This window comes from Anolis sagrei, chromosome 2, assembly GCF_037176765.1.
Source record: "Anolis sagrei isolate rAnoSag1 chromosome 2, rAnoSag1.mat, whole genome shotgun sequence".
Lineage (NCBI taxonomy): Eukaryota > Metazoa > Chordata > Lepidosauria > Squamata > Dactyloidae > Anolis > Anolis sagrei.
In genome coordinates, this window is record NC_090022.1 from 175,428,550 (window position 1) to 175,456,111 (window position 27,562).

Below are 27,562 nucleotides of genomic sequence, written 5' to 3' on the forward strand. Positions count from 1 at the left end.
GAGATGACTGGACCAGTGCAAAGAATGCAGCTGGGAAGTGGGGGAAATGTTGTAGCCACCTTTCCCAACTGTGAGGTCATTGTGCTGCTGGAGGCATGGGCTGTTTTTACCCGAGATGCATGCAACCCTGTCATTTGTTGTTATGTGAATCTGTGTGCTCGTGTTATGTATCCATCAGTCTGTCTTCTATTTGTCTGTCTGTCTGTCATCTATCTATATCAGAGGTAGGGAATGTATCCTTCAGCTTCCCATGATTCCATGTTGTTGGCTAATGCTGGGAGCTGTAGTTCCAAAACAATGGGAAAGCCATATTCCTGAGCTTAAGCAGAATCACCATATACCAGTGGTTCTCAACCTGTGGGTCACCAGATGTTTTGGCCTTCAACTCCCAGAAATCCTAACAGCTGGTAAACTGGTTGGGATTTCTGGGAGTTGTAGGCCAAAACCCCTGGGGACCCACAGGTTGAGAATCACTGCCATATACAGAGGCAGTATAACTCCAACAAGCATCAGGTGCTTTGAGCAGATCACAAGAGAGGACCATCAACTTCTGGTTTCTCCACCCATGAGCTTCTAGAGCAGTGGTTCTCAACCTGTGGGTCTCCAGGTATTTTGGCCTACAACTCTCAGGAATCCCATCCAGTTTACCAGCTGTTAGGATTTCTGGGAGTTGAAGGCCAAAACATCTGGGAACCCACAGGTTGAGAACCACTGTTCTAGGGAATGCTGGCCCCCACTAGAAAAAGAGGGGTGAATTGAGTAAGCCCTGATTCCATCCAGCAAGGCAACTTGGATGGATTTAATATCTGTGCATATTTTAGAAAATGTTTATCATGAACAACTTGATTTTGATTTCCACAGAGCTCAGAAGACAGCTCCCGCATCTCTATCACCTTCTTCCGTCTCTTTCGGGTCATGCGCTTGGTCAAGCTGCTCAGCAAAGGGGAGGGTATCCGCACCCTGCTCTGGACCTTCATCAAATCCTTCCAGGTTAGCTGTTCATGGAAGAGGAGGAGGAGGAAAAAATGGCCTTTGTCTCCTCTTGGTTGTAGATTTTAGATCCTAGCATTCATTACTCTGTGTAGATGTCAGAAGAGCTTGGGGAAAGTCATTTCTTTGACTACAACTCCCCTCAACCATAATAATAATAATAATAATAATAATAATAATAATAATACTTTATTTATACCCTGCCACCATTTCCCCAAGGGACTTGGAGCAGTTTACATGAGGCCAAGCCCAACAACACATCAAAAACAACAAGCAATAATAAAAACAACAAACAATAAACAAAAATAAACAATACAGTTATGTGCTGTCGCACGCTGGGCCTGTTCATTAGACTGTAGACAGGACATAAATTCTGTGTGCCCAACGGGACGCCGGGGCTGCCTCAGATCAAAGGCCCTTAGATTCCCCCAAACAGAGTCTTTAGATTGCTTAAGGTAAATCCAACAAAGTTCTTTATTGATGAAAACAAACAGGTACTTTAAAGCTTTCTTAACAGTCTATTGGCTCTTGCAATCTTGTTCACTGGGAACAGGCACTATCTCCTTAACTGTAATTAACTAATGGAGAAATCCTTAACTTCTAATCTGGGCAGTCTGTACTTGCCTCTGTTGGTGTGGAGCCCCTGCACCCGGTACCAACTGCGTCTGGCTTCCGCGAGCAACCCTTACCAAGCAGAGATTTGTAGACTTCCAAGGGAAAGGAGTTCAGGTTTCGGTGATGGCTGACTGAAGTCTCTCAGCAAAGGAGCTGTAAGGCTGCAAAATCCTCAGCCAAGCTGTGGGCCTCTTCTCCCCGGCCAAGCTGTATATCTCTCCGGCCAAGCCATGGGGCTGTAACTCCCCGGCCAAGCCGTAGAAGACGATGCTTTCTACAGGAGCTCTTCGTTTTATGTCCTGTGTGAAAAGCTTCTCTGTGTGGACTGACTCAAAAAGGCTCCTATTCCCTCCAAAACTCAAAAAGGGGCAGGAGCTGGGAACCTAATGATAATTGACAGGTGGCTTGCCCTATGATTGCAGCCAAAAGAAGCCACCTATCTGCAGAGTCCCTGAAACTTAGGACTGCAACAAACATTAAATGCAAAGCAAACAAAATGGGAGCTTCTGGTACAGCTGTACCAGCACAAGTTAATATAACTCACAGGTAGACAATAACACACACAAATTTAAAAACCTATGGCTGAGCCAGATGTAATAGTTAAAAATTTAAAAATAAATGCTGGACATGAACAGAGGATGTATCTAGGAGGAGGGTTTTAAACCAAAACTAGAGAACAACCCAACGGGTAATTAAATCATGGGATTCTGGGAGTTGTAGTCAATTAAATGATGGGATTCTGGGAGTTGCAGTTACGAAACATCAAGCTCTAACATGTTTGGGAAATGTTGAATGTTTGAGCCATGGGATTCTTTTTGTCGGGACATGCTGGATGTAGGGCTACGTTGTGAGTGTGTGAGAGTGGCTGCTGGTTGAAATGGCTCCGTTCACCAAATGATCTTTGTGTATTCCATCTCCAGGCTTTGCCATATGTCGCCCTTCTCATTGCCATGATCTTCTTCATCTACGCAGTCATTGGCATGCAGGTGAGCCTCTCCCACTCTGTGTGCTTGTGCAAAGCTAATGACTTCTGCTGTGTGACTTATCAGTTCCTCACGGCTGTGAGTGGGCTTGCAAGAACTGTGCACCATCAGAGAGGGAAGCCTGGATGGATCATGAGTGTTTGTGTAAAATGGGGCATTTAAGATACTTGCTCATGTACATCAGTATGTGCATATACATGCTGTTCCAACCGAATGTGCAGGTTGATCAAATGACGATCAGCCTAAGTGAAATTTCACTCACAGACCCTATATGGGCAAGGCTTGGATCAAGGGAATGGGAAGGGGAAAGCCCGCCAGCTCCTGCAGAGTGTTGGACGCATTTTCTGGCTTCCTTCTGTCTCCCTAGCAGCATGGTGTTGTTGTTTTCATCCTCTACTCCCATGAAGAGAAATGAAGCTGGGAATCTTTGAAAGAGGATGGGGAGGAGTGTTGAATGCTTTGTTGAAGGCTTTCATGGCTGGAATCACTGGGTTGTTGGAGGTTTTTTCGGATTATATGACCACGTTCTAGAGGCATTCTTTCCTGACATTTCACCTGCATCTATGGCAAGCATCCTCAGAGGTAGTGAGGTCATATAGCCCGAAAAAACCTACAACAACCCACTGTTGAATGCTGTTGGACATTCCAGTTTGCTCCTGAAATATTTCATGCTTAAAACCTCTTCCTGGCTCGATCCTGATAGTAACTTCTTTACCTTTCAGACATTTGGCAAAGTGGCCATGCAAGATGGTACACCGATCAACCGTAACAATAACTTCCAGACTTTCCCACAGGCTGTGTTGCTGCTTTTCAGGTACCGTTCTTCTTCTTCCTGACCCTCATGCTCCCCTTTCAACCATACAGAGGTACTCCTGGTCAGTTGTAAGGCCGAACAGGGCTTAGGGTTACAGCTTGTGTTGGACGGGGTTGAACTCCCCCTGAAGGCGCAGATTCGCAGCTTGGGTGTGACCCTGAATTCATAGCTGAGCTTGGAACCCCAAGTTTTGGCAGTGACCAGGAGAGCATTTGCACAGTTAAAACTTGTGCGCCAGCTGCACCCGTACCTTGGAAAGTCTGACTTGGCCATGGTATTCCTGCTCTGGTTACATCACGTATAGACTACTGCAACGCGCTCTACTTGGGGTTACCTTTGAAGACAGTCCAGAAGCTTCAAATGGTCCAACAGATGGCAGCCAGATTACTAACAGGAGCAGCGCTTAGGGAGCATACAACTCCTCTGCTGCGCCAGCTCCACTGCCTACCAGTCCGCTACTGGGCACAATTCAAAGTGCTGGCTTTAGTATATAAAGCCCTAAACTGTTCTGGCCTAATTTACCTGTCTGAACGCATCTTCCCTTATGAACCTGCTAGGACTGGGGAGGTCCTGATCCCAGTCCCACCTGCGTCAAAAATACATTTGGCGGAGACAAGGGACAGGGCCTTCTCAGTGGTGGTCCCTCGGCTATGGAATGCCCTTCCTAGGGACATTAGATCGGCCCTCTCGCTGTTAACATTCCAGAAAAGAGTTAAGACTTGGTTGTTTGAGCAAGCGTTTGAAAATGCAATGTAAAAGACATAGGAATATGGAATGACGTGACAATGAGATGGTTATGTTTTTATTACTGTTATGTTTTTATATCATGTTTAATGTTTTAAATGTTTTATGATGTTCTTGGGCATTGAATTGTTGCCTCTGTAAACTACCCTGAGTCGCCCGAAAGGCTGAGAATCATAGCAGAGTCTGTCAGAGACTGATGTCTAACTGCCCTTCCTCTCAGTGTTTTCCTCCTAAGTGACTCCCCTCCCAAACTGCAGGAAAGCTGCCTAGGTCTGATCTTCCTCCTCCGTCACAGCAGCCCCATCTCTTCTCCAAACCCAAGTGTCCTTTCCCCTTGCCAACTCTCTCCAGGTGTGCAACAGGGGAGGCCTGGCAGGAGATCATGCTGGCCAGCTTGCCTGGAAAACGATGCGACCCAGAATCCGATTATGAACCCGGAGAGGAATTCACATGTGGCAGCAACTTTGCTATCGTCTATTTCATCAGCTTCTTCATGCTGTGCGCCTTTTTGGTGAGACCCTGCCTGCCATTCCCTCCTTGCTTTTTCATCCTAGGTAAAAACACCCCTTTCCAATAGTCCTGGGGACTTTAAGGTGCCAGTTAACCATCCCTGTACCTTGTAATCAACAGCAGACAATACACAGGCAACATGTGAAGTGATTCCTTGGGTGGACCTAATGAAAAGGAGCTTCAGACGCTGCAAAAGAAGAACAGCAGCACAGTGGGATTTGACTCAGTGTTTCCTATTCTTGCCATTTCTCCACTCAGGACTGCCCTCCAGCTGCTTTCTTTTCTACCCTTGAAAGAGAAAGGCCTTGAAATGTTTCTGCCACTTCTGTGCTTAGCCAGTGAAGCAAAGAATTGCAGAATGATAGCAATAATGAAGTGTCTTCAATGTTATTTTTTGTGGTACTCTTGTACCAGCACAAAATCTTTTGACAGTGCTTTATACTGGGTATAGTCAGGCCCTCTGTATCCACAGATTCTTTATTAATGGATTCAACAATACACAGCTTGAAAATATGCTAAAAGAACATTCCTAAAAGCAAACCTTCATTTTTCAATTTTATATAAGGGACATCATTTTATTATGCCACAAGCCGTCCCCTGCCACGCATTGCTGTGGCCCACTCCAGTGATCCATGGGGGCCCAATGCTATCATTGGTCGGGTTCAGAATGCTCTGTGATTGTAGGTGAACTACAAATCCTGGCAACTACAACTCCCAAATTTCAAGGTCTATTTTCCCCAAACAGCACCAGTGTTCCTTTCCTTCCTTCCCTCTTTCCCTCCTTCTCTCATTACTTCTTGATTGTATCTTCCATGTGTTAATGTATTTATATCTTACATAGAAAGAAGAAAGGGAAGAAAGAAGGAAGGAGGGACAGAAAGGAAGGAAGGAAGGAAGGAAGGAAGGAAGGAAGGAGGGAGGGAGGGAGGGAGGGAGGGAGGGAGGGAAAGGAAGAAGGGGGATGAAGAAAGGAGGGAGGGAAAGAAATGAAGGGGAAGGAAATGAAGAAAGTGAAAGAAGGAGGAAAGGAAGGGAGGGAGGAAGGAAAGGAAGAAGGAAGGAGGGACAGGAAGGAAAGGAAGGAGGGAAGGAAGGAAGGAAAGGAAGGAAAGAAGGGAAGGGAGTGAGGGAGAGAAGGAAGGTCCTTCACTCAAGCACCATCGACCTTCCTTGTCTCCTCCTCCTCCCCCCTTCTTCCTTGCCTGGGGGCTCCGCTTCTGCCTCTGGCACTCATCCTCCCCTTACTCTTCCATCAGGGAAAGGAGGAGGAGGAGACCGCCCTCCTGACATAGCAGGGAAAGAGAAGGGGCTCCATGCAGCAAGCCTCCACCTCTACTCCCATGGTGCCCACGCTCGCTTGTGTGTGTGGCTGTGCATGCGCGCCTGGCTCTTAATGCTTTAATTGATGGCTGTTTCCTCACGAGGAGGAGGGGGCGTGGCCATGGGTTTCTTTGTGAGCTTGCAGTTTCTCCTTTATGGACATGCAGTTTGGAAGTCCTTTCTGCTTTTTGTTTTCGTTGTTTTTTTGAGTGAAAGACATACATTGGGTTGTTAGTTGTATCATGTCCAAATTTGGTGTCAATTCCCCCAGTGGTTTTTGAGTTCTGTTAATCCCACAAATGAACATTACATTTTTATTTATATAGCTTGCATATAATAGACCTTGAGCAAACACAGATTTTGGTTCTGTGGTGGGGCCTGGAGTTAACCCCAGTGGATACCAAGGGCCCACTGTTTTCCCATGCCTAATTACTAAAATGGGGAGCACCGAGTCTCATTACCAAAATACTTCTTTTCTTATCGTAGAAATATGAAATACTAGCATTTTTAAAGGAAATAGACAGTAGGCATGTTCTAAGGCATTATTATTGTGGTTGTTATTTCTGTTGTGCCTGTTCCAAGCCAGGAAACTGAAAATAGTTCCTGTGAGACAGAGTTCATATTCTCATATGACACCGTAATGTGCCATCCACCCTCTGAACTCCTGTCTTATGCGTGTCTCCTTGGGAACTCAATGTATCTCACTTCTGAGTACACATTCCTAGGGGATCCGGTGGTTTGCCTCTGATTTCCTATTCTTGCTCTCTATGAGCATCTACTGACCTCTGTCTCGCCTTTCCTAGATCATTAACCTCTTTGTTGCTGTCATCATGGACAATTTTGACTACCTGACTCGGGACTGGTCCATTCTGGGTCCCCATCATCTTGATGAGTTCAAGAGAATCTGGTCAGAGTATGATCCTGCTGCCAAGTAAGATATTTATTTATTTATTTATTTGCAATATTTATATTCCTCCCATCTCACCCTGCAGGCAACTCAGGGTTGATCACAATGCACATATACATGGCAAACATTCAATGTCATAGACACACCATATATAGACAGAGACACAGTGGCTACTTAACTTTCCAGCTTCATGAGGGTATGCTTTTTGAATTCTGGCCACTGGGGCGAGCTGTCACTGTCACTTGCCTCTGAAGACTGCCGGAAGCTCCAACTAGTCCAACAAGGGGCAGCCAGATTACTAACAGGAGCGGGGTACAGGGAGCATACTACTCCTCTGTTGCACCAGCTCCACTGGCTGCCAATTAGCTTCCAAGCACAATTCAAAGTGCTGGTGTTAACCTATAAATCCCTAAACGACTCCGGCCCAGTTTACCTGTCTGAACGGATTCTCCCCTATGAACCATCAAGATTGTTAAGATTGTCTGGAGGGGCCCCGCTCTCGGTCCCACCATCCTCGCAAGCGCGCCTGGTGGGGACGAGGGACAGCGCCTTCTCGGTGGTGGCCCCTCGGCTCTGGAACTTCCTCCCACTGGAGATTAGAACTGCTCCTTCTCTCCTGACTTTTAGAAAACAGGTGAAAACCTGGCTCTGGAAACTGGCACTTGACGAGTGAGTCAATAACTCGTGGCTAGATGGACGGATGGTGATGAACAACGATTTTATTGTGACGACTTGGCCATTGTAATTATATGCTTGCATTTTTGGTATTTTAATGTGTTAGTGCATTACGGAATGTGATGTTTTTAAACGATTGTTTGTGATACTATTGTTGGAAACCAGCCTGAGTCCCTCCACGGAGGTGAGAAGACCGGTATACAAAAGTTCTAAATAAATACATAAATACAAGGAACCAATAACTATTTTGTTGTCTTTCCAGGGGGCGTATCAAGCACCTTGATGTGGTGGCTCTGCTCCGGCGCATTCAGCCACCCCTTGGCTTTGGGAAGCTCTGCCCGCACCGAGTAGCCTGCAAGGTAATAATAATAATAAAACTTTACTTATACCCCACCACCATACTCCCAAGGGGACTCAGAGCAACAAAACATCAATAAAACAAAAAGCAACAAGCAAATAAAACAATACAATTAATATAAATCACATATAAACAATAACACACAAGGATTTAAAACCTTATGGCCGGGTCAAATGTAATAGTTTAAAATTTAAAATAATAAATGCTGGGCATGAACAAAGGTAGGATGTATCTGGTAGGATGGTTTTAAAAGAAAATAAAGAGAGAGCAGCCCAACAAGTAGTTAAAGTGCTTCTGAAGACATTTTGCTGGGAATTATTTTCTTATTCAGGGAAGGCACACTGGAACAGCCACGTTTTCAGGCTCCTCCTAAAGACTGCCAATGTGGGGGCTTGCCTGATATCCTTAGGAAATGACTTCCAGAGTCGGGGGACTACCACAGAGAAGGCCCTCTCCCTCATCCCCACCAATCGCTCCTGCGAAGGGGGCGGGAGCAAGAGCAGGGCCTCTCCAGATGATCGAAGAGATTGATTGGGTTCATACACAGAAATGTGGTCACACAGGTAGGTGGGTCCCAAACCGTTCAGGGCTTTGTAGGTAAGAACCTGCACCTTGAATTGGGACCGGAAAATGAATGGCAGCCAATGGAGCTCCTTAAACAGGGTGGTTGACCATTCCCTGTAAGTCGCTCCAGTTAGTAACCTGGCTGCCACCCGTTGTACCAATTGAAATTTCCGAGCTGTCTTCAAGGACAGCCCCACGTAGAGTGCATTATAGTAATCCAATCTGGAGGTGACTAAGGCATGGACCACCATGGTCAGATCCGACTTACCAAGGTATGGTCGCAGCTGGCACACGAGGTAATTACAAAAGGCCTCAGGAGTGCAAGCAATTTGTGACTTCCTTCTAGTAGGACAGTAAAAGTCTCCAAGCAGCATCCTTGCCCAAGATTGCAGGACTTCATTATGTATTTCTTCTATGACTCAGGAAGGGAGCAGAGTCAGGGAAATAACTAGAGCAGGAAATGCCATACTGACTGGGGGATTCTGGGAGCTGTAATCCAAAGAAGCAACATTTTCCCCAATTCTGGATTAAATTTTTTTTCTCTCTGCAGAGATTGGTGGCTATGAACATGCCACTGAATGCAGATGGAACAGTCACCTTCAATGCTACCCTCTTTGCCCTGGTGCGGACCTCCCTTAAGATCAAGACAGAAGGTGAGCTACAAGACAATGAACATGCTATGTAGACTCAGTATATGCAGAATGACTCCTTGCTGTTACAGGGAAAGTATATTATACATGCCAGACTCCATTTCTAGGTTTTCAAAAATTATCTTGTTTCCCTTCCTTATCCCCCTGTTTAGTTCAAAGATGTTTTCCCTCCCTGGAAATCTGAGAAGAGGGGAAACTTTGCTGGGATGACACAAATAATAGTGGACTAGTCAGCAAAACAAATATATGTGGCATCAAATATGATATATTGTTCATAAATGAGTATATATGGATGAACTGTAGAAATGTAGTAGAAATGGCAATAGCAGTCCTGCAATGGAACCAACTGCCTATAGATGCAGTGGTGGCTCCTTCTTGACATCAAAAAGAGGCTGGACAGTTACTTTCTGGGGAGCCTACATTATGCAGAGGGTTGGACTCAATGGCCTGTGGGTCCCTTCTTTGTCTGTGTTCCTGTGAAAGTCTCATTGTGGTAATTCCTTTTATAGGGGATTTGGATGTGGCTAACAAGGAACTCCGTGCTGTCATCAAAAAGATCTGGAAACGAACAAAGCCTAAACTACTGGATGAGGTGATACCTCCACCAGAAGGTCAGTACTCCTTCTGTCCCTGGAACAACAAATCCATCGGGCTGTTGTAGTTTTTTCAGGCTATATGGCCATGTTCTAGAAGCATTCTCTCCTGATGTTTTGCCTGCATCCATGGCAAGCATCTTCAGAGGTTATGAGGTCATCCTTTTCTCAGGCCTTCCAAACATTAAGGGAGTAGTAAGGAGCAGGGATCAGAGCTTATGTTTATACTGGGCCGTTTCTGAATTTACAAGCTATGAGGCAGCTGCTAGCCATGCTGGGTTGATGGTAGTTGTCACTATATTTCCAACTTACATACAAATTCAACTTAAGAACAACCTATAGAACCTATCTTACTCATAACTTGGGAACTGCCTGTATGTGTGTACATACATACAAGAGGAAGGCGCGTCAAGCCAATCCTGACCGAGACTGCCTTTCACCTGGAAACCAATGCCCTCACTGTGAGAGAAAATGCAGGTCAAGAATAGGGCTCCACAGTCACCTACGCATCCACAAGAATACTGATCATGGAAGACTATCCTACTTGTCCAACAAGGGATCGCCTAAATAAATAAGTAAGTAAATGTGGATAGATGATAGATAGATAGATAGATAGATAGATAGATAGATAGATAGATAGGGAGTTTCCTTCAAGTAATTTCCAACTTATGGTGACCTAAGGCCTGTCACAGGATTTTCTTGCAAAGATTTGTGCAGAAGTGGTTCAACTTGCCTTTCTCTGAGGCTGAGAGGGCATGATTTGACCAAAGTCCTTTGCCAGGTTTCCACAGCCAAGCATGTATTTGAATCCTAGTCTCCAGAATAGTCCAGAGCAGCTACGCTGGCTCTCTCATACACAGACATATACACACACAAATGAAACATAATGATACATCAGGTACTTTGTGATGCAAGATGGAGTTTATCTTCAGAACTTCATTTGCAATTTTGTTATTCCTTTGACACTCTAAGTCACACTAAACACCTTTGCAGAAGCATACAAGAAGCTCGGCCTGTCATTAAACATTGAGAAAACCAAAGTGCTCTTCCAGCAGTCACTGGCAAATCCCTCCCCAATGCCAGAAATACAGCTTGATGGTGTAACATTAGAAAATGGTGACCACTTCCGCTACCTTGGCAGCCACCTCTCCACAAAAGTCAACATCGACACTGAAATACAACACCGCCTGAGCTCTGCGAGTGCAGCATTTTTCCGAATGAAGCAGAGAGTGTTTGAGGACCAGGACATCCGTAGAGATACCAAGGTGCTTGCTTATAAGGCTATTGTCCTCCCAACCCTGCTACATGCCTGCGAGACGTGGACTATCTACAGACGTCACATTCAACTCCTGGAATGATTCCATCAGAGCTGCCTCCGAAAAATCCTGCAAATCCCTTGGGAAGACAAGCAAACAAATATCAGCATGCTGGAAGAAGCAAAGACCACCAGCATTGAAGTGATGGTCCTCCACCATCAACTCTGCTGGACCGGCCACGTTGTCCGGATGCCCGACCACCGTCTCCCAAAGCAGTTGCTCTACTCCGAACTCAAGAACAGAAAACGGAATGTTGGTGGGCAGGAAAAGAGATTTAAAGATGGGCTCAAAGCCAACCTTAAAATCTCTGGCATAGACACTGCGAACTGGGAAGCCCTGGCCCTTGAGTGCTCCAGCTGGAGGTCAGCTGTGACCAGCAGTGCTGCAGAATTTGAAGAGGCACGAATGGAGGGCGAAAGAGAGAAGCATGCCAAGAGGAAGGCGTGTCAAGCCATCCCTGACCGGGACCGCCTTCCACTTTGAAATTGATGTCCTCACTGTGGGAGAAGATGCAGGTCAAGAATAAGGCTCCACAGTCACCTATGGACCCACCACCAGGACACTACACTTGGAGGACCATCATCCTCAGACTACGAGGGATCACCTAAGTAAGTAAGTAAAATTCCTTTGACACATGGTGGGAAAGATGAAGTTCTTGCATCCCCTTGAAGATAATTACCTTTCCAATTGACTTGATCCTTAATAGGTCTCTGACTTTTAAAAAGCAGCCTGGCTGGTATTACGAAGCTTCTTGGAAGTGTGCTTGTTCCAAGAAAGTTGTGCTTCTTAACAGCATGTGTTTAAATATTCCCTTGGCAGAGGAGGAAGTTACTGTTGGAAAGTTCTATGCCACGTTTCTGATCCAGGATTATTTCCGTAAATTCCGTAAGAGGAAGGAGAAGGGGATGCTGGGGCAAGATGGATCCCCAAGCAACTCTTCTGCTCTGCAGGTGAGTCTCTCCTTGTCATGAATGTGGGCCTCCATGCCAGGAGGCCTATGGAACGATGAATGCAGCATGGATTCTTGGCCAACTCTGATGCTATTCTCCTGGTGCCTCTTCCCTCATTCAGGCTGGTTTGAAAAGTTTGCAGGACTTGGGACCTGAGATCCGTCGGGCAATGTCCTGTGACTTGGAAGAAGAGGAGGAGGAGGAAGAAAATGGGGAAACGGTGTGTGAGGAGGAGACTGTGACCTACAAGGTGAGCCTTTGACATAGCGTTGCATCTAGTGGACTGCACCAATTTGGACATGGGTAGGCATGTTGAGACTAGAAGATGGCGCCGGTGTAATCAGACGTGTTCAGCTGAGCTCCGGTATCTTTGTTGTTTTTATGCTTTAAAGTTTTAAAGGCATGTTGCTGAATGTGTATGTGTATATATATACTACCTGTACCACCAAGAACTTGCCACAATTTATTATGATCCACGCACACACACACACTAGCTGTACCCGGCCATGCATTGCTGTGGCCCATTGTGGAGAAACGGGAAAGAAAGAAAAGAGGAAGAGCTGGTCTATAATGTCTATATGCCTATACTAATATCTATAGGTCTATATGTCGATAATAATATATGTCTGTCAATAATATCTATACATCTATAATAATAATACTTATATGCCTATAATATCTATGTCTATAATAATAACAATAATAATAATATGTATATACGTATAATAATATGTATACATCTATCATAATAATAGCGATATAATATCTATGATAATATGTATATACGTATAATAATATGTATGCATCTATATTAATAGCAATATAATATCTATAATAATGATAATAATGTCTATATGCCTATAATAAGATCTATAGGTCTGTAATAATATCCATACATCTGTTGTCCGTTTTTGCTCGAAAGATATTCAGCCCTGGGCTCCTTCTATTTATTATCTATTTATTATCAGTTTTATACTAATTTATGCAATACTTTTGATATGAAATAAATACATCACATCTATAATAATAATACCTATGTGCCTTTAATAATAATATTTGTGTCTACAATAATAATTTCTATATGCCTATAATAATATATATACATCTATAATAATAATAACAATAATAATAATAATACCTATATAATATCTTTGAACTGGGTTATATGGCAGTGTGGACTCAGGGAACCCAGGGCCCTTCCACATAGCCATATAACCCTTTGCCTTAAGGAGACTGAAATGAGCCTATATTAGGTTGACACTGCCACTTCAGTTGTGTATTGATAGCTTAGAAACAAGCTCTTCCTCTTTTCTTTCTTTCCCATTTCTCCACAATGGCCCACAGCAATGCGTGGCCGGGTACAGCTAGTGTGTGTGTGTGTGTGTGTGTGTGTGTGTGTATCATAATAAATTGTGGAAAATTCTTGGTGATATGGGCATACCAAATCACCTTGTCTCTCTCCTGAAGAATCTGTATAATGACCAAGTAGCAACAGTAAGAACTGACCATGGAACAACAGACTGGTTCGAGATTGGGAAAGGCGTACGGCAGGGTTGTATATCCTCACCCAACCTATTCAACTTGGATGCAGAACACATCATGTGATGTGCAGGGCTTGATGAATGCACGGCTGGGGTGAAAATTACTGGAAGAAACATTAACAACCTTAGATATGCAGATGACACCACTTTGATGGCCAAAAGCGAGGAGGAGCCGAGGAGCCTTCTAATCAAGGTGAAAGAAGAAAGCGCAAAAGCTGGGTTGCAGTTAAACATCCAAAAAACCAAGATTATGACAACAAGAATGATTGACAACTGGGAAACAGAGGGAGAAAACCTGAAGGCCGTGACAGACTTTGTATTTCTAGGTGCAAAGATTACTGCAGACGCAGACTGCAACCAGGAAATCAGGAGACACTTACTTCTTGGGAGGAGAGCAATGTCCAATCTCGATAAAATAGTGAAGAGTAGAGACATCACACTGGCAACCAAGATCCGCATAGTTAAAGCAATGGTATTCCCTGTAGTCACCTACGGATGTGAGAGCTGGACCATAAGGAAGGCTGAGCAAAGGAAGATAGATGCTTTTGAACTGTGGTGCTGGAGGAAAGTTCTGAGAGTGCCTTGGACTGTGAGAAGATCCAACCAGTCCATACTTCAGGAAATAAAGCCCGCCTGCTCATTGGAGGGAAGGATAGTAGAGACAAAGTTGAAGTACTTTGGCCACATCATGAGAAGAAAGGAAAGCTTAGAGAAGAGTATGATGCTGGGGAAAATGGAAGGAAAAAGGAAGAGGGGCCAACCAAGGGCAAGATGGATAGATGGGATCCTTGAAGTGACTGGCTTGACCTTGAAGGAGCTGGGGGTGGTGACGGCCGACAGGGAGCTCTGGCGTGGGCTGGTCCATGAAGTCACGAAGAGTCGGAAATGACTGAACGAATGAACAACAATAATGTGTGTGTATGTATATAGATCCCTCTGCAAAGAGAATACATAGTAGTGGCTGTGATAAACTACAACTCTTTTTTCAGGACGAGCACTAGTTTTTATTTATAGGGGATATTTCTGTATGGAGGGAAATGTCAATGAATTGTTGTTGTTCATTCATTCAGTCGTCTCCGACTCTTCGTGACCTCATGGACCAGCCCACGCCAGAGCTCCCTGTCGGCCGTCACCACCCCCAGCTCCTTCAAGGTCAATCCAGTCACTTCAAGAATCCCATCCATCCATCTTGCCTTTGGTCGACCCCTCTTCCTTTTACACAGTCAATGAATACCAAGTTGTTTTGCTGTCCCTCAGCTGAAGGTTTGGATATTAAGATATTGCTGATCTTTGACTGAGCTATTGGTACTACCTATGGAGCTTGAATGAGTGGATTTTGCCTCACATTCACAACAAAATCAATTCCCAAGCCTCTAACTGGAGAAGGAAATTCTGTGATTGGGATTGAAAGGTTTTATGCTTCTCTGGTCTGTGATTTGAATCCCTTTCTTGGGTCACCGAATTTGTTTTAGCCAGCTAAGGCACATAACAGTTCTGATCACCCAGGCAAGAAGTGTGCCGTCGTGGAGCGTTGAGGTGCAGCGATCAGATCTGAAAAGGATTTGTAGGATAACATTATATACAAATCGATGGAGAGCATATGATTTTCAAAGACAAAGCCTGCTTTCTGTTTCTTACCTTTTCCTCCCAGTCGGTTTTGTTCTAAATGCAAATTAAGTACATTTCTACGAGCCAGTTCTCTCTGCTTCTCTACCCTTGCTGTTCTGTGCTCAGAATGGGGAAAAAACTGCAAATGTGTTTTTGGGAGAGCAGATGTGTGTGCAATATGTTGCTCTGTACTGTAAAAATGAAGAGATTGAAAGGCTGTGTGGTGTTTGGAGGAGGAAATGAAATGCTGCTTCGCTTCTGGACTTTTGACTTCTCTGGTTCCAAAGGGAGGCAAGGCGAGACATTTGCTGAGACTGCAAACATCTCACCTTGGGGCTCATATACCACTGTTCTCCTGAATTGATTGTTTTGCACACATTAATTCCAGGTTAAATAGGCTCACAGAGAGAAAGTGCCTTGCCCAGCCCAATGCCAACCCGCAAATCCTGGAAAGAGCACTTGGATTTAGAGTTACTTACTGGGTAATTGCTAAGTGGAGAGATGATGTGGCTTAACATATACCCTCAAATCTAAAAGCATTTCTCCCACATATGTGGGAGAAAGCTGAGTAGTTCTAATTTTCAGTGTAATGCCAATTTGCACTGCACATTTCCCAGTGCCAAATCTTAGCATCAAAAATCAGTTCTATGATTATAGAATCATTGAATCCTAGAGTTGGAAGAGACCTCGTGGGCCATCCAGCCCAACCCCCTGCCAAGAAGCAGGAAAAATTGCATTCAAAGCACCCCGACAGATGGCCATCCAGCCTCTGCTTAAAAGCCTCCAAAGAAGGAGCCTCCTCCACACTCCATGACAGAGAGTTCCACTGCTGAACAGCTCTCACAGTCAGAAAGTTCTTCCTAATGTTCAGGTGGAATCTTCTTTCTTGTAGTTTGAAGCCATTGTTCTGCGTCCTAGTCTCCAGGGCAGCAGAATAATAATAATAATAATAATAATAATAATAATAATAATAATAGTATAAACTTTTTTTATACCCCACCACCATCTCCCCCAATGGGGACTCTGGGCGGCTTACATGAGGCCGTCCCCTGCCACGCGTTATGGTGGCCCACATGGGGGTTCTGTGTGGGAGGTTTCCCTTATTTTTATTGTTGGTGGGGTTCTGAATGCTCTGTGATTGTAGGTGAACTACAAATCCCAGCAACTACAACTCCCAAATGTCAAGATTCTATTTTCCCCAAACTCCACCAGTGTTCACATTTGGGCATATTGAGTATTCTTGTAGAGTTTGGTCCAGATCCATCAATGTTTGAGTCCACAGTGCTCTCTGGCTGTAGGTGAACTACAACTCCAAAACCAAAGGACACTGCCCACCAAACCCTTCCAGTATTTTCTGTTGGTCATAGGAGAACTGTGTACTAAGTTTGGTTCAATTCAATCATTGGTGGGGTTCAGAATGCTCTTTGATTGTAGGTGAACTATAAATCCCAGCGACTACAACTCCCAAATGATAAAATCAATTTTTTTGAGTGAAGGACATACATTGGGTTGTTAGGTGTCTTGTGTCCAAATTTGTGGTCAATGCATCCAGTGGTTTTTGAGTTCTGTGAATATCACAAACAAACATTACATTTTTATTTATATAGAGGGATTTATGTCCCAGCATTGAATGTTTGCTGTATATATGTTGTGCTCTGCCTTGAGTCCCCTGCGGGGTGAGAAGGGCGGAAAATAAATGTTTTAAATAAAATAATAAATCTATATATATAATAAAGAAGAGTGTTTGTATGCGAAGGGCGGAAGTGTGGAGGGCGGAAGTGTGGAGGGCGGACGTGTTTGTGGCAGCTTTCCGATTGGCTAGCCTGAAAGTTCCAAGATTCTGATTGGCTGCCGCTGTGGAGCTATTTGCATATGGTCTCTGATTGGCCAGCTTCAATAGGAGCCCCTGGTGGAGAAGAGGGTTCATGGCAGAAACGGGGCATGACAGAAGGAAATTTGCATATGGTCTCTGATTGGCCAGCCTCAAATCCAACATTCCGAGATGAGAAAGAGAGGAAAGGAAAGGCCAAAGGGGGCTGGGTCAGAACACTCCCAATACAGACCGAAATAGGCACACAGAGCTCCCATCACCCACTCTACATCCTACTGCAGTTTGGAGGAGGATGAACCATGGATGATGGGACTTGCAGTACCACCACTCACAATCTGAGACCGCTGTTAACCTTATCCAATGACTGATCAGAACCAAACTTCGCACAGAGACCTCTCATGGCCCACTTTACGTCCTGGTGTGGTTTGGCTGGGGATGGACCGTGGATTATGGGACTTGCAGTACCATTGCTCATTCTTCAGACCACTGCAACCCTCATCCAATTACCAATAAAGACCAAACTTGGCACACTGAGTCTCCATGACGCACTCTACATTCAGGTGCAGTTTGAAGGAGGATGCACCATGGACGATGGGACTTGCAATACCTGCACTCCCTTCCTAAGACCATTATAACTGCCAACAATGATGGATCAGGACCACAATTTACACAGAGAGCCCGCATAATCCACTCTACATCCTGGTGCAGTTTGGAAGAATTTGAAAGTGGATGATGGGACTTGCAGTCACTTCACTCACTTCCTGAGACCACTGAGATCCTTGCCAATGACTGATCAAGACCAAACTTGGCACACAGAGTCCCCATGACCCACTCTACATCCTGGTGCACTTTTGAGGAGGACAGACCATGGATGATGGGACTTGAAGTACCACCACTCCCTTCCCAAGACAGCTGCAACCCTCATCTAATGTCTGATCAAGATCAAACTTGGCACACAGAGCCCCCATGACCCACTCTGCATCCTGCTGCAGTTTGAAGGAGGATCGACTTTGGATGATGGGACTTACAGTACCATCACTCACATTCTGAGACCGCTGTTAACCTCATCCAATGTCTGATCAGGACCAAACTTGCCACATAGACCTCTCATGACCCACTTTACCTCCTGGTGTGTGTTTGGCTGGGGATAGACCATGGATTATGGGACTTGCAGTACTTTTGCGCAATTCCTGAGACCACTGCAACGCTCATCCAATTACCGATAAAGACCAAACTTGGCACACTGAGTCTCCATGACGCACTCTACATCCAGGTGCAGATTGAAGGAGGGTGCACCATGGACGATGGGACTTGCAATACCTGCACTCCCTTCCTAAGACCATTACAACTGCCAACAATGATGGATCAGGACCACAATTTACACAGAGACCCAGCATGACCCCCACTCTACATCCTGGTGCGGTTTGGAAGAATTTGACAATGGATGATGGGACTTGCAGTACCTTCACTCACTTACTGACACCACTGCCACCCTCATCTAATGACTGATAAAGACCAAACTTGGCACACAGAGCCCCCATGACCCACTCTATATCCTGCTGCTGTTTGTAGGAGGATGGCCCATGGATGATGGGACTTCAGGTACCTTCACTCACTTCCTGAAAATAATGCAGCCATTATCCAAAGACCAATAAAGTCCAAACTTGGCATACAGAACCGCCATTACCCACTTTCTCTAATAACCCGGGCAACGCCGGGTCCCCAAGCTAGTAATAAATAAATGTAATGCATGTAGGATTATTAATTTCCAAAACATGACCGGTTCTTTCTTTCTGACAGAGCACCGAGGCATTGTATGGCAGTGCCCCTGATCAATCAGCTGCTCCAACGTCACCAGAACAGGAAGGCAAGACTCTGATGAATGGCCTCGTGGGCTCCAGGCATCCCTCAAGCACCAGCCTCTCCCACGTGGCAAATGGGCCTACCCACTACGAGGACAATGTTGGCAGTCATGATGAGCCCACTGAATTACCCAGCATGCCCACCCGACGCAGGCTGAGCAGGTAAAAACAGAAGGGGGTTTAGCTAGGGGGTCCTCAAACTAACCAGGGGTCCTCAAACTAAGGCCCGGGGGCCAGATGCGGCCCTCCAAGGTCATTTACCCGGCCCTTGCTCAGGGTCAACCTAAGTCTGAAACGACTTGAAAGTACACAACAATAACAACAATCCAATCTCATCAGCCAAAAGTAGGCCCACACTTCCCATTGAAATAATAATAATTTTATATTTGTTGAAATTGTCCTTCATTTTAATTATTGTATTGCTTTTAAGTGTTTTTTGCACTACAAATAAGACATGTGCAGTGTGCATAGAAATTCATTCATATTTTTTTTCAAATTATAATCCGGCCCTCCAACAGTTTGAGGGACTGTGACCTGGCCCTTTGTTTAAAAAGTTTGTGGACCCCTGGGGTAGACATTCAGAGAGCCAATATTCCGGGTATTCTTCACAAATCTTCTCTTCTCTGTTCAGACGGAGCTCTGATGGTAGCTGCATCCCGCCAACTGTGAAAGAGGAGAATACACACAATGAAGATTATGGCGAAGATACCTCAGTTGAGCAGGGTTACTACAGCCGGGAAGAGGATTCAGAGAGCCTGGCCTCTCGTGAAAGGTGAAAATATGACCCTCGGATACTGACTATGACACTGTATCAAGGGTCTGGAGATTCTATATCAAGGGTCTGGGGAACAAGCCCTATGAGGAGCGGCTTAAAGAGCTGGGTATGTTTAGCCTGAAGAAGAGAAGGCTGAGACATGATGAGGGCCATATATAAATATGTGAGGGGAAGTCATAGGGAGATGGGAGCAAGCTTGTTTTCTGCTGCCCTGGAGACTAGGATGCAGAATAATGGCTTCAAACTACAAGAAAGGAGATTCCATCTGTATATTAGGAAAAACTTCCTGACTGTAAGACCCGTTCAGCAGTGGAACTCTCTGCCCTGGAGTGTGGTGGAGGCTCCTTCTTTGGAGGCTTTTAAACAGAGGCTGCATGGCCATCTGTCGGGGGTGCTTTGAATGCAATTTACTGCTTCTTGGCAGGGGGTTGGACTGGATGGCCCATGAGGTCTCTTCCAACTCTATGATTCTATGACTGGTCCTATCAACAAGTTAAAACAACAGAAGCAGAGGTCTAGTCTCATTCTCCAAATCCACATTGTTCCTGTTAATAATCCAGGGCCCCCAGAGCAGTACACAAGTAGAATCAGTATAAATAGTTTGAAACAATCAAAAAGCTAATTTAAATAATAATAATAATAATAATAATAATAAATCTTTATTTATACCCCGCCACCATCTCCCCGATGAGGACTCTGTCCATGGATTCAACGACCCTTTGAAAGCAACCACAGGGCTGATGTGGCCCTGCATGAAAATGCAGTTGAAAGCCCCGCTCTAGATTCTCCTAAACCTACTGCTGCCACATAGCTGGATTTACAAAGAACAAAGGCAGGTCAATAGGAAAAAATGGTTCCAAGGGACATTGTTCACTGTGGTTCTGTGCCTTTCTCCCCTGTACAGGCAGCCTTCTCTGCACAACCATCGGCCTCACCGCCATCACTGGGACAACGGGTATGGTGGCTCTTTGCCCCTTCCTTCCCGGCGCATGAACAACGGGCTTGTCAATGGAATGCTGGATGGCAGGCAACCCAAGCGCAGGCGCCTCTTGCCTCCCACGCCTACAGGTCAGTGAATGACTGGGGCTAGAGGTGTAATGGGAAACTCAGGCAGGAAAACCTGTTAAAGTGATCTTATATGAGTCCCTAAGAAGAAGCCACTAACTGTGACCAATGGCTAGTCCTCTTGGACCTCCATAGAGTTTTGGTAAAGTTTTTACAGGAGACTATAGTTCCTGCTGAGCTTGTTGATCGAAAGGTCGCAGGTTCGATTCCGGAGAGCGGCATGAGCTTCCGTTGTCAGCCCTAGCTTCTGCCAACCTAGCAGTTCGAAAACATGCAAATGTGAGTAGATCAATAGGTACCGCTCCGGCGGGAAGGTAACGGCGCTCCATGCAGTCATGCTGGCCACATGACCTTGGAGGTGTCTACGGACAACGCTGGCTCTTCGGCTTAGAAATGGAGATGAGCACCACACCCCAGAGTCAGACATGACTGGACTTAATGTCAGGGGACTACCTTTACCTTTACCTATAGTTCCTGTAAGGCCTAAGGCTCCCTAAAACGTCCTGGGTGGCAGCGCTCTTTCTCTTGGGTCTGCAAAGAGCAAAATCAAGGGGAGGATCTTTTTGGACTGTGCCACGTTTCGGTTGCAGTCCATCAGGACGGTTTCTTGTTTGAAAGTTTGTCCATTACGCAGTAGGCTTGGGGAACTGATTGCAAATAAGTGTGTCAGGGAGCCCAACCTAGCCTTCTCTCAGAAGCATTTATTTGACATTTCCCCATCCCTACAATGCAATATGAAGTGTTGCAGACCAAAGTAAGCAGAAGGTAACAGTCCAGAGAAAGCTCTATGACATGGTAGCAGGCTATGCAAGCCCAACTGTATGTATATCAGTGAGCTAATCTGTGGAACATACAGAAGGTGGTACTCTTAGTGAGTTGTATTGTATTTTTAGAAGGGCTTGGACTCATGTTAGCCACCCCGAGTCCCCATTGGGGAGATGGTGGCAGGGTATAAATAAAGATGATGATGATGATGATGATGATGATGATGATGATGATGATGATGGTGGTGGTGATGATGGTGATGGTGATGGTGATGGTGATGGTGATGGTGATGGTGATGGTGGTGATGATGGTGGTGATGATGATGATGATGATGATTATTATTATTATTTGAAATACAACAAGATGAGTCCACAGCAATCACTCTGCTGGCTGTCGAATTGGATCACACGTCGGACACTTCCCAAGTGTCTAGGACTGTGTAATGTATCGGTGAATAATGCATGCAGATCCCAGTACGGTGGCCTTCTGCAGCTGACAGATGGTAATCTTTTCAGCGCCAATTGTGTTTAAATGCAGGCCAAAGTCTTTAGGCACTGCACCCAGTGTGCCGATCACCACTGGGACCACCTTGACTGGCTTGTGCCAGAGTCTTTGCAGTTCAATCTTTAAATCCTCATATCGTGTCAACTTTTCCTGTTGTTTCTCTGCAATCCTGCTGTCACCTGGGATTGCGACATCAACGATCCATACTTTGTTTTTTAACACGATTGTGAGGTCAGGAGTGTTGTGCTCCAAAACTCTGTCTGTCTGAATTCTAAAGTCCCAGAGGAGTTTGGCGTGTTTATTCTATGTAACTTTTTCCGGCTTGTGATCCCACCAGTTCTTTGTCGCAGGCATTTGGAAGGCCAGCCATGCTGAGAGGAACACAGTAATCATTCCCTACCTCTACCAGTGATCTCTGATGGCTTCTCTGTTATTTTCTTCCTTGGGCAGGCCGAAAACCCACCTTCAACATCCAGTGCCTGCAGCGTCAAGGTAGCTGTGATGACATCCCCATCCCAGGCACCTACCACCAAAATGCCCCACCTTGCCGAGCACGTGCACAGGTACGTTCTCTCCAGTGTGCTTGAGAGGTGGTATGTGTGTGTACACATCTTCAAGTTTTTCTTAAGCAAGGATTTTCTTAAGCAAGGAATGCTCAGAGGATGCTTGCCATTTTCTTTCTCTAAAATATAGCCTATAACAGCCAGTCTTAAACTTTTTCCATGCTTTCTGGCCAATTATTTTTTACACAAACCCAGGTGTATAGGTATATTAAATAGATATAAAAAACAATACATTTGCTGATAATAAACCAGCATTTGCAAGGCTTGCTAAAGAGGCTGATATTTTTTGGAAGGAATAGCATTTTCACTATTCACTGCAAACACAACATGTTGTGGCACAATGCAGTGAATCCACTGCAAACACAACATGTTGTTCTAACAGATTTGTGTAAATAGATGATGATCAGAAACCTTTTACTGTCGCCAATTTTTTGTAACCCCAAAATTGAGCCAAGGGGACTCCATTTGGCATTGGGACCCACAACTTAAGAAGCAGGGTCCTATCGCATTTGGTGTTCCCAAATCTTGGCCCGGCCTTTTAAATTTTAAATTGCATTGAACAGGCAGGATTACTTTTAATATGTGTGTGTTATGGTGACAATTTTTATGCTTATATTTTGTTTTGTTAATCTTATGGTTATGTTGTTTTTACTTTGTATGTTTTGTGATGTTACCTGGGAACCACTCTGAGTCCCCTCGAGGACATGGAGCGGTATATAAATAAAGTTTTATTATATTATTATTATTATTATTATTATTATTATTATTATTATTTTTCCCTGGTAGTCTCCCATCTAAGCACTAAGCAGGTCTGACTTAGCTGATCTTCCAAGATCAGACAGGATCTGGTGCCTTTAGGATATTTAGACTTTGTGAGATGTTGAGTGAAAGCTAAAAGATGAAAAAATTGAAGAAAAGCAATACAATTTTACTCTGGAGCTTTCTTTGCCAGTTTCTGCATGCAAAACTGAAAAGGTACACTTCCATATGATGGCTTTATGTGTCCTTAGACAGAAAACATATCCAAAAGACCCCCCGAAGTCAACACACTGAATATCCTATTTCAAATGCATGATTGGTATGCTATCTGCACTCAAAGCACAGGGCACAACAGCAGACTTTGGGGCTGCCTTTTCTAGAAATGTTCTTTTTCTCATCCTCAAGCAAAAATATCCAAACAAATGGCCAATCAATTAGGATTTTTCAGAACTTTTTTTCAAATTTGTTAATAGTCCCAAATGTAAAAAATTGTCACAAAATGTGCAAAAGCTCTAAGTTTGCCCAGTACAGAAACAATATTTGAAGTTATATGTTCTTGTATACAAAAAAAAAATTAATCGTGTCAGGAGCAACTTGAGAAACTGAAAGTCGCTTCTGGTATGACAGATTTGGCTGTCTGCAAGGATGTTGCCCAGGGGACGCCCAGAGGATTTGATGTTTTTTACCATCCTTGTGGGAGGCTTCTCTCATGTCCCCGCATGAGGAGCTGGAGCTGATAGAGGGAGCTCATCCGCCTCTCCCCGGATTCGAATCTGCGACCTTCAGTCCTGCCGGCACAGGGGTTAACCTGTGTATTTCATACAAAAATGAAATAAATTAAGAAATTACATTGCAATCTTTTTCTAGTTGACTAATAATAATAATAATTATAAATAATAATAATAATAATAATAATAATAATAATTAATAAACTTTATTTATGCCCCGCCACCATCTCCCCAATGGGGACTCAGAGTGGCTTACATGAGGCCAAGCCCAAACAACAATTTACAATAAAGTAAAACCGAAAACACAAACCGAAAATGCAAACAATAAACAACAACAACATAATTACATAAAACATGTGAATACATAGCAATATAAAATTACAATAGGCACAATCAAAATGACAATGGGTGTGCTACATGTAATGATTAAAAGAGAAACTGATTAAAACTAATTAAAAACTCAGGCAAGATAAAAGAGAGACAGATAATTTGCAGAGGAAGACTCATTATAGCAGGGGTTGTGGAATCAGGCTTTCCCACAAGGGGTGGCATATACTCTAATGACAAAAAGTTGAGGCTAAGTAATAGTGTGAGATTGTATACCTACTCATCAAAGACTAAGTCACTTTCATAATTGTTTTCAAATGTTATTTTGTTATCAAGGGATGTTGTAGTACCTTTGAGACACACTGAATAGTGCTTATAGCATACACTTTCACAGATTCAGTCTATAAGCTTCAGTGCTTATGCTACAAATGTTTTACTCTCAGTCCCGATGGTGCCATGAGATCCAATTGCCCACTTCCTTCAATGATTCTTGTGAAATGTGTGCTACGTTCCTCTTTTCAGAGTGTGAGTCACCTGAGAGGGGAAGACCACACAATTTGCTAGTTGCTGTTGGACCGCCCTAATCAGTATAGCCAACATTGAGAAAACAGTCCCAATGTGGCCACTGTCCTCCTGTTGGACTACTACGTGGCCATTATAGGTCATCCTGGGTTTTATAATGAATTCTCTTGTCTTAGGTCTTAGTCCAGGGGTCCTCAAACTAAGGCTCGAGGGCCAGACATAGCCCTCCAGGATCATTTACCCGGCCCTCGCTCAGGGTCAACCTAAGTCTTGAAAGCACACAACAACAACAATCCTATCTCATCAGCCAAAAGCAGGCCCACGCTTCCCACTGAAATACTAATAAGTTTATATTTGTTTAAATTGTTCTTCATTTTAATTATTGTATTGTTTTTATGTGTTTTTTGCACTACAAATAAGATATGTGCAGTGTGCATAGGAATTCATTCATGTTTTTTTCCGAATTGTAATTCAGCCTCCAACAGTTTGAGGGACTATGACCTGGCCCTTTGTTTAAAAAAGTATGGGGACCCCTGCCTTAGTCCCTCAGCCCCAAATTCAGAGACACTTTCTCTTTCCCACTGCCCAGGCAAATGTGAGAATAGTTACAAAGCCGCACCTATGTTATTTGTTCATTGAACTATTACATTGATGAGTAACATATGGCCCTCCAGTTGTTGGACTCCATTTCCCATAAGGTCCTGCCAGCATGGCTTTAACCATGGCATGGATGCAAAGAGTTGCCATCTAACAACTTCTGAGACACAATGGTTCCCAACCAAGTTTTATTGTGTTTGTATCCTCATGCTAAACCTTTCCCAACTGGAGAAGATGCAGGGTGGGAAGCTGAGAGTGTGTCCTAACTCCTCCTGTGAACTTCTTGCAACCTGTGGATGGGATCTGAACTTGGGTTTGTCTAGTCCAGTGGTTCTCAATCTGTGGGTTCCCAGATGTTTTGGCATTCAACTCAAAGAAATCTGAACAGCTGGTAAAGTGGCTGGGATTTCTGGAAGTTGTAGGTCAAAACATCTGGGGACCCACAGGTTGAGAACCACTGGTCTAGTCAATATGCTAGCCAGCACACCACACTGGAACTGTTTCCCCATCACCACAAAAATACAATAAATTATGTTAATAGTATACTAAAATAGATCTATGTAAATAAAAATGTAATGTTCATTTGTGGGATTAACATAACTGAAAAACCACTTGACGAATTGCCGCCAAATTTGGCCACAAGACAACTACTAACCCAAGGAGTGACCATCACACACACACACAAATATATTTGTCATTTGGGAGTTGTAGTTGCTGGGATTTATAATTGACCTACAATCAGAGAGCATTCTAAACTCCATCAATGATGGAATTGAACCCAACATGGCACACAGGACTCCCATAACCAACATAAAACACTCAAAGGGTTTGCTGGGCATTGACCTTGAGTTTGGGAGTTGTAGTTCACCTACATCCAGGGAGCACCGTGGACTCAGTGATGGATCTGAACCAAACTTGCCATGAATACTCAATATTCCCAAATATGAACACAGATGGTGTTTGGGGGAAATAGACCTTGACATTTGGGAGTTGTGGTTACTGGGATTTATAGTTCTTCAATCAAAGAGCATTCTGAACCTCACCAACGAAATAACGGGCAAATATGGCCATGTTCTAGAGGCATTTTCTCCTGATGTTTCGCCTGCATCTATGGCAAGCATCCTCAGAGATAGTGAGGTCCATTGGAAGTAGGAAAATGGGTTTAGATATATGGGTTTCCTACTTCCAACGGACCTGACTACCTCTGAGGATGCTTGCCATAGATGCAGGCAAAATGTCAGGAGAAAAATGCCTCTAGATCATGGCTATATAGCCCGGAAAAACCAACAACAACCCAGTGATTCTGGCCATGAAAGCCTTCGACAATACAATTGGGGCAAACTTCCCAACGAGTGACCATTACCCGAAAAAACATTGGAAAAACACAGCAGAAGAGACTTAAAAAGCTAAAAAACAAAAATTACATTACAATGAATGCGCAAAGCCACATACATATGTACACCAGCACACATATACACAAATATATACACACACATATACACATATATACACACACAAAACACATATACACAGATTGGGGACGGCTAGTTAATAATAAAGTGTGACAAGAGAGTTTTGCAGCTCCGCCACGTCGTCCAGGATAAGACTGTGTGTTGTGTGTGGTATGATGCTTTTTGTTTCAATTCTGGTGCTTTCTGTGTTGTCGAAGAGTTAAAGTCCATAACTTGCTGCAATCTGTGTTCTAAAATAGTTGCACAGCCTGATCACAGTGCTGTTGGGACCATGGCACCCAGCTTCACCTCTCCTCCTCTTTCTTCCATACCAGGGCTACGGCAACTACGACTCATGGCAGAGTGGCGGCCGTGGCTCCACAGCTTCCTCCCAATCATGGGCAACGCCACCAAAGCGGAGCCGTCTGCTTTATGCCCCGCTAATCCTGGTGGAAGGGGACGAGCTGCCTGGGCACAGCTGGGAGAAGAACAGCAGCCTTCCGCCCATGTCACGGGCAAGATGGTACATGAATGAGCCAGAGATGCCCTATCGCACCTACAGCCATCTCCATGTGCCTGGCCCGCTCAAGCACAGCTACGACAAGCGGGGCAGTGCAGACAGCCTGGTGGAGGCGGTGAGTGTGAAACAGGGTGTTTTCTTTGTATAATACAGTT

The 27,562-nt window shown here is 44.4% G+C and overlaps 1 protein-coding gene across 3 annotated transcripts in view; it reads left to right on the forward strand.

The window, feature by feature from the left end:
- CACNA1F (calcium voltage-gated channel subunit alpha1 F) overlaps positions 1 to 27,562 on the forward strand; it is a 110,603-nt gene that overhangs the window by 79,406 nt on the left and 3,635 nt on the right. For all 3 annotated transcript variants that reach the window (XM_067464181.1, XM_067464182.1, XM_067464183.1), the window contains 15 exons: positions 862 to 990; positions 2,526 to 2,591; positions 3,311 to 3,402; positions 4,498 to 4,657; positions 6,780 to 6,907; positions 7,821 to 7,917; positions 9,031 to 9,133; positions 9,640 to 9,741; positions 11,859 to 11,989; positions 12,111 to 12,239; positions 18,770 to 18,993; positions 19,463 to 19,603; positions 20,511 to 20,674; positions 22,391 to 22,503; positions 27,223 to 27,522. In XM_067464181.1, coding sequence (XP_067320282.1) covers positions 862 to 990; positions 2,526 to 2,591; positions 3,311 to 3,402; positions 4,498 to 4,657; positions 6,780 to 6,907; positions 7,821 to 7,917; positions 9,031 to 9,133; positions 9,640 to 9,741; positions 11,859 to 11,989; positions 12,111 to 12,239; positions 18,770 to 18,993; positions 19,463 to 19,603; positions 20,511 to 20,674; positions 22,391 to 22,503; positions 27,223 to 27,522 — 2,079 coding nt within the window. The remainder of the gene's footprint in view (positions 1 to 861; positions 991 to 2,525; positions 2,592 to 3,310; positions 3,403 to 4,497; positions 4,658 to 6,779; positions 6,908 to 7,820; positions 7,918 to 9,030; positions 9,134 to 9,639; positions 9,742 to 11,858; positions 11,990 to 12,110; positions 12,240 to 18,769; positions 18,994 to 19,462; positions 19,604 to 20,510; positions 20,675 to 22,390; positions 22,504 to 27,222; positions 27,523 to 27,562) is intronic.